This window comes from Engystomops pustulosus, chromosome 2 (assembly GCF_040894005.1).
Source record: "Engystomops pustulosus chromosome 2, aEngPut4.maternal, whole genome shotgun sequence".
NCBI lineage: Eukaryota > Metazoa > Chordata > Amphibia > Anura > Leptodactylidae > Engystomops > Engystomops pustulosus.
Genome location: NC_092412.1, coordinates 157973303 through 157992656, shown reverse-complemented (window position 1 = coordinate 157992656; position 19354 = coordinate 157973303). Strand labels below are relative to the sequence as shown.

The 19354-nt window shown below is 41.6% G+C and overlaps 1 protein-coding gene across 2 annotated transcripts in view; it reads left to right on the top strand.

Annotated features, from left to right (window-relative positions):
* CUEDC1 (CUE domain containing 1) overlaps positions 1-19354 on the top strand; it is a 150293-nt gene that overhangs the window by 113225 nt on the left and 17714 nt on the right. For both annotated transcript variants that reach the window (XM_072137113.1, XM_072137115.1), the window contains exons 8-9: positions 13766-13859; positions 16430-16488. In XM_072137113.1, the coding sequence (XP_071993214.1) occupies positions 13766-13859; positions 16430-16488 (153 nt within the window). The remainder of the gene's footprint in view (positions 1-13765; positions 13860-16429; positions 16489-19354) is intronic.

Genomic DNA, 19354 nt, shown 5'->3' with positions numbered 1-19354 from the left:
TAACACATTTTTCTCTCGTTCAACTGTTGGCATAATCTCGGGGACACGCGGCAGTCACCGCTGCCCTATCGAGTTTTGAGAGCGGTCCGGCGTTAAGGATGAATGTAGGAGGCTCACGGGAGCCAAAACCAACTACTGGCACTGATTTTGTGTATTAACTATTTACCTGGCGCTGGCAGGAGGTAAATGCCACCATTTTGGTTTGGATCGTCGCTTCCCGTGATGTCATTGGGGAGCGACAATCTGTTCCCTTGGCACCTGTCATTGGGCAGGATGCAGGATGTGCCAGAGCACAGTGTTAAAGATCCCTAGGAAATTCTGCATATACTTCAATACCATAGTATTGCAGTACTGTGTGGTAGGAATGATCAGACCTCCAAAGGTTAAAGTACACTTTGGGGGGGGGGGGGGGGGGGAATAAGTAGTAAAATTATAATCACTCCCCTTTCCCTAGAACAGTTATTCCTTGAGGTAAACCCCATAATGGAAAATGGCGCACAAATGGCTGAAACAGCACATTTTCCTCATTTTGAAACAGCAAAACATTTAATAAAAAGTCATACAGTCCCCAAAATGGTAGCAATGTAAATGTCATCAGGTCCCACAAAAAAGGACACCTTATAAAGGTCCATTAGCCGAGGTGTCATGTGCACAGTGCAAGCCGTTGAAAATGGGTCGACAAGAATATTGTGTAAATGCGGTTTTTCTACAATTTCATTGAATTTGGAATTTTTTCCAGCTAACTAGTGCACAGCATGGAATATTTAATGCTCTCTCTAGGAAGTATAAACAAGCCCTCTACAAAAACAGAAATAGCTCTGTAAACAAAAATAAAAGTTGGCGAGTGAAAACTGGAAACGCAAAATGGTGTGGCCTTTAAGGGGTTTTAAAGATGGGGCTTATTCACATGAACATGGCTTTTTCACAGACTGTGTGGTTGCCATATTTCACAAAAATAAACACTGGTTTTGGTTTGCGACATGCGGCCATCATATGGTCTATGATTCTCAGATGAGCATGTGTGTGCTGCAGCCCTTGCTTGACATGATCTGTAAATTTTGTGCAGAATATCGATTTTTTTTTTCTGCATAAATAATAGTGATTCCTGGCCTTGCACTCTATAAAACTTGATAAGTCTTGATAAATCTCCCCCACTGTGGCATTTAAGGCTGCTACTTTAGTTCCTGTAGCTCAGTGTCTCTGTTTGCAGACTATTACTGGCCACCGCACATCCAACACAGACAACCTATTTAAATCGAGGTTTGTATTATGAGGCTTTCCAGGAGTTGTACTGTGATGTTTTGCAGCAGCTGAGTCATGTAGTACTTCGAGGTACTGTACTGATAAAACAATGAATTATCATATTCTGCAACTGGGGGAGTGTTTATGATTAGGTTCTGCAGAAGCTCAGTTTTTTTAATTAAAGGTTTGCCCTTTGTTTAACAAGTACAATTTTCAGGGCCCCCCACCAGCTTTTTTCCCCCATGGGACCCACCAACCTTAATCCGGCCCTGAATGTGTTAGAGGTTTTCACCAGATAGAACTAAAGAACTTACTTCAAACATACCTTTGGTAATTAAACCCTTAAAGAGGACCTGTCACCCCACTAAAGTAAGCAGCTTCTAGTGCTTGAACAAACACCGCAGTGTTAGAGTGATAGCGTTACCGGAAACCACTGCGGCAGGGTATAGTGTAATTGTCGGACGGCTCGCAAAGCTGAGGAGGCGGGGTTGAGATGGGGTTGGGGCGTGACTAGGGGCGGTGACTGCCGCCTAGCGCGCGTCAGTCAATGCCGGCCTATGGAGCGAGCGGGGCGGTCCGGGTTAGAGGCAGCGCCTCGGATCGCCCCCTCATGAATACATCGGACAGCTTTGCAAGCTGTCCGATGATTACACTGTACCCCGCCACAGTGTTATTAGTAAGCAGCTCCTAGTGCCGATAAATGGGGTGACAGGTCCACTTTAAGGAGCAAGCCACGTTAGGGCTTTTAGACCAAGCCTTATTTTTTTTTTTTTTTTTTTTTAAATGTGCCCTGTTTCACTATAAATGATTCTAACAATTAAATGCCTTAACATATCCAAGTAATTTTGAGATTTTTTACTTGTCACATATTGTACTTCAAATTAGTGGAAATAATTAGGTGATATCTTTTACATTAAATTATGAAATAAATAGAAATTTGTCATAAAATTTAGAAAAATGTTCAAAATTTTAAATTCTTTGCTTTTCAAGAAGATAGTCCTAGCACCCAAATAACTTTATACATAACATTTCCTGAATGTCCACTTTTATGTTGGTATGGATTTTTCTCCATTCTCTCATTTTTCTAGGTTGCTATGAGGCTTAGAATTGTTGGTGCAATTTTTCATATTTACAGTTTTCAAGTGACTTTGAGAGGCCTGAGAATAGTAAAACCACATAAATTACCTTATTATAGAAACAACAAGCGTCAATGTATGAGAAACCAACTTTAAGAAGTTTGTTAACCCTTTAGGTGTTTTACAGGGGTACAAGCAAAATGGAGGTGAAATTGACAATTTGTAATTTTTTTGGACAATACATTAATTTTGGCCCAAAATTAAAAATTGGATTAAATGACAGAAAGCTCCACAAAGTTGGATACCCAATTTCTCCCGAGTATGCCGATACCCCATATGTGGTGGTAAACTGCTGTACGGCAGGGCATAGAAGGGAAGGAGGCACCATTCAGAGCAGAGTTGCATTATCTTATTTTACATGCTAAAAATTTTTTATTTATTTTGTAACGTGGATAATGTGGCTTATAATTTCCGGGATGAGAGACACTTTTCAGGTTCATGATTTAGAGGGGTTCAATAGCTAATTGTTGAGATTTTATTAACTCTTTCTTGGTGATGTTAGAACATCATTAATTCTGGTTTATGGTTTTTAGTTTTTTCTTTTTAGGCCGTTTACTGTACCATAAAAATCACGTTATCTTTATTCTATAGGTCACCACGATTACAATTACAATTTATATAGCTTTTTATGGTTGCCTTGTTTTGCAGAATACAAAACTCATTTGTTGAGAAATGTACCGTATATACTCGTGTATAAGCCGAGTTTTTCAGCACAAAAAAATGTGCTGAAAAACGTCCCCTCGGCTTATACACGAGTCACTACTACCAAAAACTAATTAAAAATGGACTAAAAAAATAATAAACTTATATACTCACCCTCCGGTGGCCCCGATGCGCAGCGCTGCTCCCCCGATGTCATCGCGGCTCCTCTTCTGGCTTCCCGGCTGCTCTTCTTGCTTCAGCGTGCCCGGGAGAGAACAATGGCGGCGCCCAGCACGCTGAAGCAAGAAGAGCAGCTGGGAAGCCAGAAGAGGAGCCGGGAAGCCAGAAGAGGAGCCGCGATGACATCGGGGGAGCAGCGCTGCGCATCGGGGCCACCGGAGGGTGAGTATATAAGTTTATTTTTTTATTCTTTGCTGTGCTGTATACTACTGGGGGCACGGCTGTATACTACTGGGGGCACGGCTGTATACTACTGGGGGCACGGCTGTATACTACTGGGGGCAGTGCTGTATACTACTGGGGGCAGTGCTGTATACTACTGGGGGCAGTGCTGTATACTACTGGGGGCAGTGCTGTATACTACTGGGGGCAGTGCTGTATACTACTGGGGGCAGTGCTGTATACTACTGGGGGCAGTGCTGTATACTTCTGGGGGCAGTGCTGTATACTACTGGGGGCAGTGCTGTATACTACTGGGGGCAGTGCTGTATACTACTGGGGGCAGTGCTGTATACTACTGGGGGCAGTGCTGTATACTTCTGGGGGCAGTGCTGTATACTTCTGGGGGCAGTGCTGTATATTATAGGGGGCAGTGCTGGCTATATACTGGGGGGGGGTTGTGACCAATGCATTTCACACCCTCGGCTTATACTCGAGTCGATATGTTTTCCCAGTTTTTGGTGGTAAAATTAGTGTGTATGTATATATATATATATATATATATATATATATATATATATATATATATATGTATACTACTGGGGGCAGTGCTGTATACTACTGGGGGCAGTGCTGTATACTACTGGGGGCACGGCTGTATACTACAGGGGGCACGGCTGTATACTACTGGGGGCACGGCTGTATACTACTTGGGGCACGGCTGTATACTACTGGGGGCAGTGCTGTATACTACTGGGGGCAGTGCTGTATACTACTGGGGGCAGTGCTGTATACTTCTGGGGGCAGTGCTGTATACTACTGGGGGCAGTGCTGTATATTATAGGGGGCAGTGCTGGCTATATACTGGGGGGGGGGTCTGTGACCAATGCATTTCACACCCTCGGCTTATACTCGAGTCGATAGGTTTTCCCAGTTTTTGGTGGTAAAATTAGTGTATATATATATATATATATGTATACTATAGGGGGCAGGCTGTATACTACTGGGGGCAGTGCTGTATACTACTGGGGGCAGTGCTGTATACTACTGGGGGCAGTGCTGTATACTACTGGGGGCAGTGCTGTATACTACTGGGGGCACGGCTGTATACTACTGGGGGCACGGCTGTATACTACTTGGGGCACGGCTGTATACTACTGGGGGCAGTGCTGTATACTACTGGGGGCAGTGCTGTATACTACTGGGGGCAGTGCTGTATACTTCTGGGGGCAGTGCTGTATACTACTGGGGGCAGTGCTGTATATTATAGGGGGCAGTGCTGGCTATATACTGGGGGGGGGTCTGTGACCAATGCATTTCACACCCTCGGCTTATACTCGAGTCGATAGGTTTTCCCAGTTTTTGGTGGTAAAATTAGTGTATATATATATATATATATATATATATATATATGTATACTATAGGGGGCAGTGCTGTATACTACTGGGGGCAGTGCTGTACACTACTGGGGGCACGGCTGTATAGTACTGGGGGCACGGCTGTATACTACTGGGGGCAGTGCTGTATACTTCTGGGGGCAGTGCTGTATACTTCTGGGGGCAGTGCTGTATACTACTGGGGGCAGTGCTGTATACTACTGGGGGCAGTGCTGTATACTACTGGGGGCAGTGCTGTATACTACTGGGGGCAGTGCTGTATACTACTGGGGGCAGTGCTGTATACTACTGGGGGCAGTGCTTTATACTTCTGGGGGCAGTGCTTTATACTTCTGGGGGCAGTGCTGTATACTTCTGGGGGCAGTGCTGTATACTACTGGGGGCAGTGCTGTATACTACTGGGGGCAGTGCTGTATATTATAGGGGGCAGTGCTGGCTATATACTGGGGGGGGTCTGTGACCAATGCATTTCACACCCTCGGCTTATACTCGAGTCAATAGGTTTTCCCAGTTTTTGGTGGTAAAATTAGTGTATATATATGTGTGTATATATATATATATATATATATATATATATATATATATATATATACTACAGGGGGCAGGCTGTATACTATAGGGGGCAGGCTGTATACTACAGGGGGCAGGCTGGCTGTAGACCACAGGGGGCCGGCTGGCTATATATATATATATATATATATATATATATATACACTTGGGGGCGTGTGCTGTGGCTACCTACCTACTTGGGGCATGTGCTGGGGCTACCTTTCTATGTGGGTTGCATGTGCATATGATAGGGCTCTTAAGGATTAACATTTTAAAATATGTGGCATTCAGCCAAAAAGTTCCCTGACCCCTGGTGTACGGGTTTGCCCTTTCTCCTCTGTTCACTGGGTCAAAGGGTAGGGAAAAATTCTGCCTATGTTTATTTATTTTTTATGTATGTCTTTGATTCTGGGGCTTTGCCTCTTTTCGACATTTGTTCTGCCCCCCCCCCCCCCCCCATGATTTAAGTTTCTTGAATCCAAAATAATGTTTGAATTGAATACAGAATGAAATACACACTTTTTATTTTGATTACCACTCCTTCACTGAGCTTAGAGAGAAAGCTGTTTCTTTTATTTCTGTATGTCTATGCTTTTTCAAATCATAGGAAACTGGGTGGCTTATATTTTTCAGTGTGGCCACACAGCTCTGACACGGTACAGTGTGTAATACGGCAATTCAAATGGATGACCATATCTACCATTGAAGTCAATGTGGCTGTACAGTAAAATGTTTTAATACGGGAAGCTCATGGCCATGTGTGCAAGGGTCCTTACCTGGTGCATGTCAATATTGATTTTACACAAAGGAATGTTGAACTTTTAGCAGGCTTCTTGTACAGAACTACACTGGAACCTAATGGCTTCTGCTGACATATGTAGAGGGGTGGATTACCCATAAACCGACGTTGGTGCCCTGGAGTTTGGGGGTAAGCACACACATGTCCATGGGAAGGCAACACAGTTTAAAGCTAGGGCAGATAAGGTAGCAATAGAGACATTTGGAGTGGAGTTGTGCATTAGGAGTCTGCTGTAAAAAAAAAAAAAAAACCTTTGCTTGTGGGCCCATAAATTTACTGCTGCATCTGTACTGTTGCTTTGAGCCATTTTATCTGAAAACTATATCATGCCTGTAACACTTTGACACAATTATTCTCTGAGAAGGAAACTGCCAGGAAGTTCAGTAGAAAATGATTTCATGGTTGTCACATCTGTTTGTTTAAAATAAGCACCAGATAAACAGTTACCTAAAAGATAAGATGAAGGATGGAAATGAAAATAGCAAATCATTGTGTTTTATTTACTTCCAAGGATTTGTCTCAGGATGGCATAAAAGTTCATTACTGAAACAAAAATGATAAACTGCAGAGGGAAGTGTCTTGAGTGCAAAAGTTGTGTGTCGGTTGTTCTGGTAAATCAGAGAATATTTTATCTAACAAGTGGATCTGGTCTTTTATTTGAGGAATAATCATATCAAACTTGTGATTAACCCCTTAAGGACGCAGCCATTTTGCAGGTTAAGGCTCAGCCCGATTTTTTGGATTCTGACCTGCGTCGATTTATATGGTTTCTAACTTTTGAACACTGTTACTTATCAAAACGATTCTGAGATTGTTTTTTCCCCACATGTTGTACTTCATTTTAGTGGTAAATTTTGCCTGATAAGTTTTGCGTTTATTTACAAAAAAAAAGAAAATATGATAAATTTTTTGAAAAATTTGCCATTTTCGAAATTCAAAATCATTGTGTTTTCAGGCAGATAGATTTACCACCTAAATAAGTTGCTGAATAACATTTCCCATTTGTCTACTTTACATTTTCATAATTTCTGAAATGTCTGGATAATTTATTTTGATGTCACGCGGCTTACAAAAAGAATATCGCTTTTCCGGATTTTCAGAATTGACTATTTTGGGGATAAATACAGTTTTGAATGAAATTTTACATATTTAGCATCAAAACCCCCTATATAACCAACCCATTTTCAGATCTGCACCCCTCAAGCTATCAGAAACCGCTTTTACGAAGATTGTTAACCCCTTGAGATCTTCATAGTAATTGAATCAAAATGGAGGTGAAATTTAGAATGGTCAAATTGTTCCCTTATACGTTCATTTAGCACTAAAATTTACACATTTCCAAAATATAAAAAGAGAAAACCCACCATACAATTTGTTCTGCAATTTCTCCTGAGTACAAAGACCCCCCACATGTGGCCATTACTTGTTTTATGGGCGCACAGTGAGGTGCAGAAGGGAAGGAGAGCCCTGCAGCTGCCAGGATTTTAGTTTCCTCATTGGCCCCTTTTGAAGGCTATAAAATTTCCGCTTTTTCGTTATTTGGGCCATGTGATGCCATTTTTTTGCGCGATGAGATGCTTTTTCCATTGTTACCATTTTGGGGTTGGTATCACCTATTGTTGAAAATTTAGGAACTTTTTTTGAGGGCAGGAGTAGAAAAGCATCAATTCTGTACTGGATTTTTTACTCTTTTTTTTTTTTTTGCTGTTCACCGTATAGACTAATAATCATGTTATCTTTATTCTATGGGTCGATACGATTACGGGGATACCAGACTTGAATATATTTTCTTACGTTTTACTAATTTTGTCAAACAAAACCCTAATGTGGGGAAAAATCTATCATTTATGTGTTGCCGTCTTCCAAGTGGCATAACATTGTTACTTTTTTGGCTACGGAGCTGGTTGATGGCTTATTTTTTGCGGGACATGTTGTACTTTGCACCAGTATCATGTCGGAGTACACATGGTTTTTTGATCACATTTTATAGCATTTTTTGAATAGCTAAAAATCATAATTTTTGGAAGGTTTATAGCAGTTTTTTTTACGGCGTTTATCGTGGGGGTTCAATAATGATTTACTTTTATTCTACGGGTTGTTACGGACGCGGTGATACTATATATGTGGGGTTTGTGTTATGATTTAGACTTTTTTTTTAGTTATATGTCTCTTTATATGTTTTGGGGGTTTTGGGCATTTTTAGTGATTTATTACTTTATTTTTTTATTGAATAACTTTTTTTTTTACTTTTTCACTTTTATACCATGGGACATGAACAAGCAATCTTCTGATTGCTTCTTCATGATAATATTCTGCAATACTCATGTATTGCAGAGTATTATCAGTGTCAGCCTATACACTTGCATAGGCTGGCACTGTGCCAGTAAGATGACGTCACAGACGCCATCTTACCGGCAATTCTTGCAGGTAACTCTGGGGTCCAGATCGGATCCCAGAGTTGCTATAGCAACGATCGGCGCCCCCCGAAAACGGTTCGGGGGGGCCGATCGTGGGGGAAAGAACCCCCAGAGGCATGTTAGATGCCGCGGTCGCGCTGACCGCGGCATTTAACGGGTTAAGCACCCGCGATCGGAGTCAACTCCGATCGCGGGTGTTACACTGGGGTGCCGGCTATCAGTCACAGCCGGCACCCCGTGTTTCCCGATGCCGGTTCGGCTCAGATGTTGAGCTGAACCGGCATGGGCTCAGCGTCTGATATATCGGACGCTGAGCGCTAAGTCATTGAGCTCAGCGTCCGATATATCGGACGCTGAGCGTTAAGAGGTTAATAAAAAAAAAGAAGCAAGAACAGAATTTATTTAATATGCTGCCTCCACTATTTATCTGGAATTCTCTTGGAGCATTTCTTGCAACCACAGATAACTGATATATAACTGGCACAATGTATAATTGTTGTTCTCATTTTGATAAACATTCTAAGCTAAAACCCAGTTGCTAAAGTTGATTCATTTGTTGGTTATTGCTGTTTTGCTATAGACTATTATGTCAGTCCAAGAAAATGTATTTACCTGTTTAAAAACCGGGCCATTTTTTTATTGCATTTCCATTTTAATACCCCAATTTTAAAAATCCATAACTTTTTTATTTTTCTGTGCACAGAGCTGTATCGGGATCTGTTTTTTGTGTAACAAATTGTACTTCTTAGGCTGCATTCACACACATGTATGGGGGACATACACTCACCGGCCACTTTATTAGGTACACCATGCTAGTAACGGGTTGGACCCCCCCTTTGCCTTCAGAACTGACTCAATTCTTCGTGGCATAGACTCAACACGGCGTTGGAAGCATTCCTCAGAGATTTTGGTCCATATTGACATGATGGCATCACACAGTTGCCGCAGATTTGTCGGCTGCACATCCATACAAGGTCTTCAATAATCTGGCACATCTTGCACGTTCCAGTCACGCTTAACTGAGTGCACCATTATTATTATTATTTTTTTTTTTGGTGCATTCAGTTTAACGGGTGTGCGCCACAATTACCGTATATACTCGAGTATAAGCCGACCCGAGTATAAGCCGAGGCCCCTAATTTTACCACAAAAAACTGGGAAAACCTATTGACTCGAGTATAAGCCGATGGTGGGAAATGCATTGGTCACAGCCTCTCCAATATGTAGCCAGCCAGCCCCTGCCCCAGTGTGTATAGCTTGCCAGCCCCTGCCCCAGTGTGTATAGCTTGCCAGCCCCTGCCCCAGTGTGTATAGCTTGCCAGCCCCTGCCCCAGTGTGTATAGCTTGCCTGCCCCTGCCCCAGTGTATATAGCCTGCCAGCCCCTGCCCCAGTGTATATAGCCCCCCCCCTTCCCCGTCGTGCAGCACAACAATACTGGATGGATCGCACAGAAGATCTACGGGTGCCGCCAGAAAGGCGAGTTTTGATTTATTTATTTTTTGACTCGAGTATAAGCCGAGTTTGGGCTTTTCAGCACATTTTTTGTGCTGAAAAACTAGGCTTATACTCGAGTATATAAGGTATATTGGATTTTTGACATAAATGTGGTGCCCAGTGAGAGAACGCATTATAATTACGTGACTAAGGACAGGGCAACTGTCCGAAACGCGTAGGAATTTTTATCTACCTTTCTGAGTGGAGCGTTAGATTTATGAATATGCATTAAATAAAGAAATTTTCGGTGTTTGGAGCCTCGCTGGACCGTGCATTCCTTTCCTCTCGCTGTCCTCATCAACACCCACACCTGTGTTAATGTAGCAATCACTGAAATGATGTTAGCTGCTCCTTTTAAGGCTGGCCTGCAATGAAGTTGAAATGTGTTTTGGGGGAAAAAGTTCATTTTCTATGCAAATATTGACTTTGCAATTAATTGCTGTTAAGCTGATCACTCTTTATAACATTCTAGAGCAGGGGTCAGGAACCTTTTTGGCTGAGAGAGCCATGAACGCCACATATTTTAAAATGTTATTCTGTAAGAGCCGTACCATATGCACATGCCCCCCAGTAGATAGGTAGTCCCAGTGTCGCGGATGCACACCCATGCCCCTCTCTCAGCTCACTCAACACACCACTTTCCGGTTCCTGTCCTGGCCAGCGTGCACGCCGGCACTCACGGATTTAAAGGGCCAGTGCGCCGCTGATTGCCGCTGCTCACTTCCCGGGTTCCTATAAAGACCGGCGGCTACCAGCTAGGTAGCCATAGCACATGTCCCCCAGTATATAAGTAGCCACAGCACATGCCCCCAAGTAGATAGGTAGCCACAGCACATGCCCCCCCAGTGTCAGGGAAATATCCCCATATCTCTCGATGTGATGTGTTTCCTGATCATTGTATAGTACAAGCTGCTCGGTGAATCACTCACAGCACATGCCTCCCAGTATATAGGTAGTCACAGTACATGTCCTCCAGTATATAAGTAGCCACAGCACATGCCCCCAAGTAAATAGGTAGCCACAGCACATGCCCCCCAGTAGATAGGTAGTCACAGCACATGCCTCCCAGTATATAGGTAGTCACAGCACATGCCTCCCAGTATATAGGTAGTCACAGTACATGCCTCCCAGTACATAGGTAGCCACAGCACATGCCCCCCAGTAGATAGGTAGTCACAGCACATGCCTCCCAGTATATAGGTAGTCACAGCACATGCCTCCCAGTATATAGGTAGTCACAGTACATGCCTCCCAGTACATAGGTAGCCACAGCACATACCCCCAGTAGATAGGTAGCCACAGCACATGCCCCCAAGTAAATAGGTAGCCACAGCACATGCCCCCAAGTAAATAGGTAGCCACAGCACATGCCTCTCAGTATATAGGTAGTCACAGTACATGCCTCCCAGTACATAGGTAGCCACAGCACATACCCTCAGTAGATAGGTAGCCACAGCACATGCCCCCCACTAGATAGGTAGCCACAGCACATGCCCCCCACTAGATAGATTGTTACAGCTGAAAAAAAATATTCAGTTACCAGCGCTCCCTGCAGCCAGCTCCTCATTGCTCCCATGCTCTTCTCTTTGACCCAGGCTTAGACTATGGCGGCGATGGCACGTGGGTCGTAAAAAGGACGTGAGCAGCGGTAACATCACTGCCTGTGTCCTGTGATCAGTCTAACAGCAGCCATCACTATTTATTAGAGATCTGTCTGAGAGCCAGATGCAGCCAACAAAAGAGCCACATCTGGCTCCCGAGCCATAGGTTCCCTACCCCTGTTCTAGAGTATATGCAAATTTCCATTAAAAAACCTGGTGCAGTAGACTTTGTAAAAATTAACATTTGTATCATTGTCTTGGCTTTTGGCTATGACTGTTTGGCTCTCAACTTTTGGCTATGACTGTATGCTGTGGCACCACAAAACATTTGTAACCAAATCAGCCGGGCAAAAACCTAATAGCACTAACTCTGTTCTGGACATTGTTGTGCGGCGAAACAGCAGTTGACATCCACACGTCAGGTATTGCCGTACACCCAAGAAAGAGGCCAAACATTTTAGGATGTATATTTTCCTCTAGTACCTTCTGAATGTTTACATTTAGGGCTATATGAGAATATTGTTGTACAAAAATTGAAATGTTAAAATGTTCAATCCATTTTTGTTTGTTTTCTGAGAAAGAACTAAAGGGCTATAACAGAGTTCCCAAATGTTGATTAGTTTGAGATGAGAAGTTCATAAGCCTTTATAGGGCACTTCCAACTAAATTGGTTACCAAAAATGTAGCTTTTTTTCAAATCCCTGGAAAATCTGAATCTACACACCTTCTAACATCTGTAAAAAAAAAAAAAAAAAAACAGGAAAAGTAAAACAAATGATGGAAATACAAAAAAGGCAAAAGGTTTCAACCAAAAAATTGCGGTATGACTTTTTGTCTAAAAAGTAGAACATTTCAAACTTTGAAAATTGTAATTTTTACATTTTTCCTAAATTATTGAATTTTTACCCCCCAAAAAACTAAATGATCAGCGAAATTATACTACTAACATAAACTACAATATCTCAACTGAAAACCATCTAAATATCAAAGGGATATTTATAAGTGTTGAAAAGTTATTACCACAGGGAGAGACAATGGTCAGATTTTTTCAAAAAAGGGCTGAGCCTTAACGCAAAAACTGGCTAAGTCCATAAGGGGTTTAAGAAGGTCTGCACTTGAAAAAGCCGTTTCTGACCATCAAGGTTCTTAAAGGGGTATTCTCATCTCGGCATCCTTATTCAATTTCATTAATCTGCTATATATAAAAATTTCTTGAATTAGATGGTATTAAAAAAAATTGTTCCTGTGTGAAGATAATTTCCCATAAATGTAGGGATATGGTCCCTTAGAAACAAGACTGTGTCCTTGGATACAGCCACCTATTCTGGAGGGATTGCTTAAAGACACAAAGGGTGTTTGTATAGGAAATGTCTGGGAGTTACTGCATAATCCACAGCTTTCCTGTGGTAATGATTGCTGAAGCAGGGAGGTCAGGCAGGGCTCAATAGCGTCTGGCCACTGCTGCCTAAATGTGAGGTGGTCGTATCCAAGGACGCTATCTCGTTTCTAAGGGACAACATGGCTGCAATTGAGAAATGATCTTCCCACAGGAACATTTTTTTTGCTGAGATGGGAAAACCCCTTTAATCATAGATCACACTTTCAGAAATGTGTCAGATTGTCTGTACTGCTTTTATTGCTGTCATTGTGACGAATAAAGATGAATGCAGATTTTTTTCAGACATTGGCGTGCTGACCATTTATAATGTGTTGTTGTTCCATTGTCTAAGGACAAAGAGAGGAATTTCCTTTTGGTTTGTGCACCTGGATCAAGTCCAATGTGTTAATTATGCTCCCCAATCATGGTTTGTTTTATCACATAAATGTAAATGTGCTGGATGTCTATCTCAACCCGTGTTTTGTACTTCATATTTTGTTGTTTGTGGTATTCTTCTTACAACAAAATAAAATAAGGACAACTTTTGAACTATAAAAAAGCCTAAAGGAGTTATCCCCATTAAGACAAAAATAAAGTGTTACAGCCTGGGAAAGTTCTAGAGCATTGCTGGGCATCTTTGCAAAATCTCTCTTTTCTATGTTCTGTTCTCTTGGCATGAAACTGACTTTATTCCTATTTTTTTTTTTCAGCAACCAGAAAGAAATTGCTGGAGATTGCCAGATCATTTTCTGAGAAAACAAAGATGAGAAAATCTCGAAGAAAACATTTACTCAAACACCAAGTGTATCCTATAATGTTTGTAATATAACACTCAATACCCGTCGCTTAAAATAGCAGGTAAAATTCCCTTTTCACACATAAATAAAAGCTGGGGATTATTTGTCAATGGATTTTAAAAGGAACTCTTGTCACAGAATGGCCCATGTGGGTTAGCCCACACCTGGCCAGTTATAATAATAGTACTTGACGTGGTAGGAACTGGCTCATCAAACCACGGCAGTCATGGACATTTGTGATTGATAGCAGATGCCATTAACTTTTTAAGTGCGACATGGCTGGACGACTTCCCCGACACATGTCATACTGTGACCCTGGATGGGTGGCTTGTGATGATGACATCATGCATAACACAGCTGCACATCCTGTTCCCTTCTGTCCCGACTGCCGCAGCAGCAGCTAGAAGACAAAAGATGCAACTAAGTAATTGATTTCTGTAGCTTGTTTTTAAAAGGCTACTGCTGCAGGGACAAATCAATGAGCCCAATGTATAGGAGACATAGTATATCAATGTGATGGTGCCCAATGTATAGGGGGCCATAGAATATAATTGTAAGAGGGGGAATAGTCCCTGAATGTATTGGGGACACCTTTTAATTACTGTTCTCCTATACATGCATATACTGTGCCCCCTATACATTTTGTATATACAATTCAAAATAGAGATTCCAGCTCACCCACGTGGAGTTCCAAAGCGTACACACGTGGATCATTGCTCCAGCACAATATTATTACAGCCTGATCCAGCTACTGACCTCTCAAATGTTATTCCATAGTGAAATTTTTCAACTTTATTTGATCATGTTAAAACCAACACATAGTTCATATCATTTAATGATGAAATGCATTCCAGAGAATGGGTGCAGCTCAGGGGAAGTCATGGAGACATGGGTCGGAGGTTCCAATTAAGGAGGAAAGTATGTTTGATCACTGAAGGAATGAAGAGCATGGGCTGGGAGATGGACTGAGATCTGAGCAGAGAGGTAGGGAGGTGCAGCACTGTGTAGAGATTCATGGATGATGTGATTAATTTGAATTGAATACGGAAGGTGATGGGCAGCCGGTGCAGTGACTGACACAGAGTAGAGACATCTATGTGGTGCCAGGATTGATAGACTCAATACATTTTCTTAATAAATGTATTTAATTATATTATTTTTTCAGGGTATATATAAACAGATTACACATCTGTAATCCAGGTACCATTATACTGTTATGACTGTGGTATCTTTAAGTGTGCAGTGTGGAGATGTGCTGCAAGAAGCCAAAGACATCTGGTGAAAAATTCTCGAGTGTAAATTCATGACAGGTATAAGTCTTCATGCACTTCTGGACCCGAACGAGAAGATCATCAGCTACTAAATTTCCAATTCTACCTGGATCTAATCAAAACTGTCTCATCATCTAGATTTTGAGACAACTCTCAGCATGTCTAGCTTCAGTTACCGTGACCACAGTCACGAGCGAAGTCTGTCCTCTGAATGGGTTGTGAAATTATTGTCATCAGTTAATAGAAAGGTTGTCAGCATTATCCAATTCTTAACTTTGGCGCTGACGCATCCTTAACCATAGCCTAGCCAGCAGCAGAAAGCACCCCAACATATAACATCCCCAACTTAACCCACCACTGCAGTCATTGCCTAGAAACCAAGAGGCGTGCACTGGAGGAAAAAGGTATTACTTTTTTCTTTATTTCTCTGCTTCCTCCACCAGTCCCGGACTTCTCACTTAAACTTGTAATGTAGATAATATTTTTATGTGGCAGTAGGTGGACCCCCAGAATCAATTGTACTGGTAGTCCCTAAGCACCCCAATCTGATCCTATCTGTCTTTTTTTATATTTCATTCCTGTTTTCGACCATAATGACCAAGATGGGATCTTGTTTTTTTGTGAAACTAAATTTATCAGCACAATTTTGGATTGACTATATAATACAACTATATAATACTAATGAACTTTTATTAAATCTTTTTGTACAGTATATTTAACCCCTTACCAATTGGTCACACTATAACAGCGTCCGACTCGCTTCTCATGTGGTCGTGTGCACAAACAGAAAGCACAAGGTTCTATAACTAACTACTCCTTAGAATAAACTGATGCTACCTATATAACTATATACCTATAGTCTATAAGATGTTTTAGGATGCAGAGGGAAGGATATTTACTAGTAGAAACTTGATTGCAGGCATATAGGTGCAGTATACTTGAATGAAAATTAGTGGTAATGGCAGGCAATGATTTTCCTGGATTGCTTCTTGCAACAACGATGTGGCAAGTTAACATTTTGACTCCTCTATGTTAAATGGTCAGAGTAAATGTATGAAAATGGTAATTGTTTGGATGATGAAGGATGTAAATAAATAAACAGGATTGAAATGCTTTTTTAGGAAGTAATGTGGGGCAACCTGTGGTTATTTGTAGTAAACGGGCACTGAGTAGAGGAATATTTTGTTAAAGAATCTGAGTTTTACCACTGACTAATCTTGAGTTAGAATGATGGCTTACACCAAACTGAACAAAAAACAAACTGCCTATGACATCTATGACAGTTTTATCTTTAACATAACTCCAGTCTTGGAACAGCAGCCTCCACAGCAAATCTATTGGATGATATTGAAGGACATTCATGTGGTAAGTTTTAATACAAAGAATATTGGTGTTATGAAACAAATAATTTGAACAGGAACAAATGTTCCCTCATACATTGCGGATAAGCACTTTATTTTTGGATATTTAACCTTTATGCTTTCTTTAGGGTTCATTCACATGGCCGTCTGCCGAGACGTACATGCGGTCGCATGTACGTCCCCATAGACGGCAATAGCGGCACGGCGGCGATGCGTGGCACCGAATCGGGGCACTCACCGCAAAAAGATAGAGCATGATAGAGCACCCTTAGTCTGAGAGGACATTAATAGTTATTAGGTTCATTAGAAAAGGAACTACACAAGGGCTGAAACTGAACATATGGGTAGTTTTCTCAGCATGGAATCTGTGATTTTCACTGACAGCTTAAGTCAGGGCTTGTTCACGGATCCATTTTCTTTTCCTGAATGATGTCTTAGAGAACCATTACTTCCTATGTGGTTTCACTTATCTGTGATCAGTGGAAAACTTTTAAAGCCTGCTCTATTTTTTCACGTTTGCTGTAATGTTTCAAGTTTTATTTACACTGAGGATGCTGTAAAACCAGGTATTATGCCTTCTACGGAATTTAAAGTCAGTTTTTTGCAAACGTGAATTTAAAAAAAATGCTTTTTTTTTACTGGTAAATTCCATTGTTCCACATGTTTTCACATTGGCTAAAAGTTATAACACCTGGTTTCCCAGCATCATCAGTGGGGAAAAAAAAACTGACTGTGAACAAAAATGACTTTCAGTGAAAACGGACAGCAAATATAAAAAAATAGGGAAGGCTTTTTTCCCACAGATCAGTGAATAAAATCCAGAAATTTAAATTACACATAGAAAAGAATGGTTAAGTATCACTGAAACCGAAAAAATGGGTATGTGAAAGAGCCTTAAGCTTTACTGTATTCATTGATTTTTTATTTATTTATTTTTTGTTCCATCTTTTAAGTTAATGATTGTTCTTTCAGCTGATTATTTTGTCCAGAAAATTATATATTTTTTAAAACCAGACTTCCGTATAAATGTATTTGTTATCTACGGCAATAAAATAACTAAAGTCCTGCTGTGCTCAAATTGTAATACTGTGCTCAAATTTACAATGCGTTACAAATGCACACTGAGTTGTTTTTTTTTTAATAAAAGCTGCAAAGTACAACTCACTATCCAGCAGCAGAATGATTAATCTGGTGCAGCAGATAACTGTCTAGTACTACTCTGAACTGGTCTAAAAACACATTAATGCATCTCTTGCATTACTTGCACCAGTTTGTTACCTGTAGGAAAGACATCAGTCCACATACTCAAATCACCGCTGCACTATGGCCCAGACCAAAAAGCTGCCTAACTCCAAGGACAAAATTGCATAAGGCTGGGGCCTCCACCAGTGAGCAGCAGAAAGGGGTCTCAAGCATTTCTTTTTTTTTTTTTTTTTCCTACTCCGGCCATATTATCAGCAGTATAATTTTTCAGATACTGAAGATGCCTATATAGTACAGGGAACCCCTGTACGATCTCTGCTTCAGGTCTCGAAGCCGAGCAAATGTAAGCTTTATGAGTGAAGCTGTGTGTTCTCCAAGGGGTGTTAGGGACCATGGCAAAAGGAGAAGAGGCTCTGTCCAAGTGGAGGTGTGAGAAGCCGAAAAGTGTACAGGCAGTCCCCGGGTTACGTACAAGATAGGTCCTGTAGGTTTGTTCTTAAAGGAAACCTACCACTTGTAGTGGCAGGTTTCCGATGACAATACCGGGCACCAGCTCAGGGTGAGCTGGTGCCGGAGCTTATTTTAGTTAGTGTTTTAAACCGCGGTATCGCGGTTTAAAACACTTTTTAAACGTTATAGCCGGCGCAGGCAGGTACGCGCTCGGCGCTTACCGTGCACGCGGCTACATAGGAAGTGAATGAGAGCCGCGTGCACGGTAAGCGCCGAGCGCGTACCTGCCTGCGCCGGCTATAACGTTTAAAAAGTGTTTTAAACCGCGATACCGCGGTTTAAAACACTAACTAAGATAAGCTCCGGCACCAGCTCACCCTGAGCTGGTGCCCGGTATTTCCATCGGAAACCTGCCACTACAAGTGGTAGGTTTCCTTTAAGTTGAATTTGTATGTAAGTCGGAACTGTATATTTTAGAATTGTAGCCCCAGCCAAATATTTTTAGGTCTCTGTGACAATTGGATTTTAAAAATGTTGGATTGTCATAAGATTAACAATAAATCTTCATTACAGACACCGGTGATAACTGTTATAGCTGTTTATTGTAGCCTAAGGCTAAAGTACAGTAACTTGCCAACATCCAGAGGGCCGTTTGTAACTAGGGGTCGTCTGTAAGTCGAGTGTTCTTAAGTAGGGGACCACCTGTATTGTGAAGTTGAGGTGTGTATTATGAGGTAGCTCATGTGTGTATTTTCATATTCTGCTGGAGCTGGGGTGTTTTTAATCCGGTTCAGTAGTAGCTGATGTGTGCCTTATGAAGTTCTGCAGTAGCTTAGGCATCTATTATGATTTTCTGCAGCAGCTTTGGCGTCTATTAGGATTTTCTGCAGCAGCTTTGGCGTCTATTAGGATTTTCTGCAGCAGCTTAGGCGTCTATTATGATTTTCTGCAGCAGCTTGGGTGTCTATTATGATTTTCTGCAGCAGCTTAGGTATCTTTTATGATTTTCTGCAGCAGCTGAGGTGTGTATTCTGAGTTTCTACCGTAGCTGAGTTGTGTATCAATGGGTTATGCAGCAGCTGTTGTGTATATCATAGCTTTCTGCAGGTCCTGAAATGTGTATCATGGGGTTCTGCAGCACCTGAGGTGTATATTATGAGTTTCTGTAGAAGATGAAGTATATTTTGAGGATTGGTATTAGCTGAGGTGTCTATTAT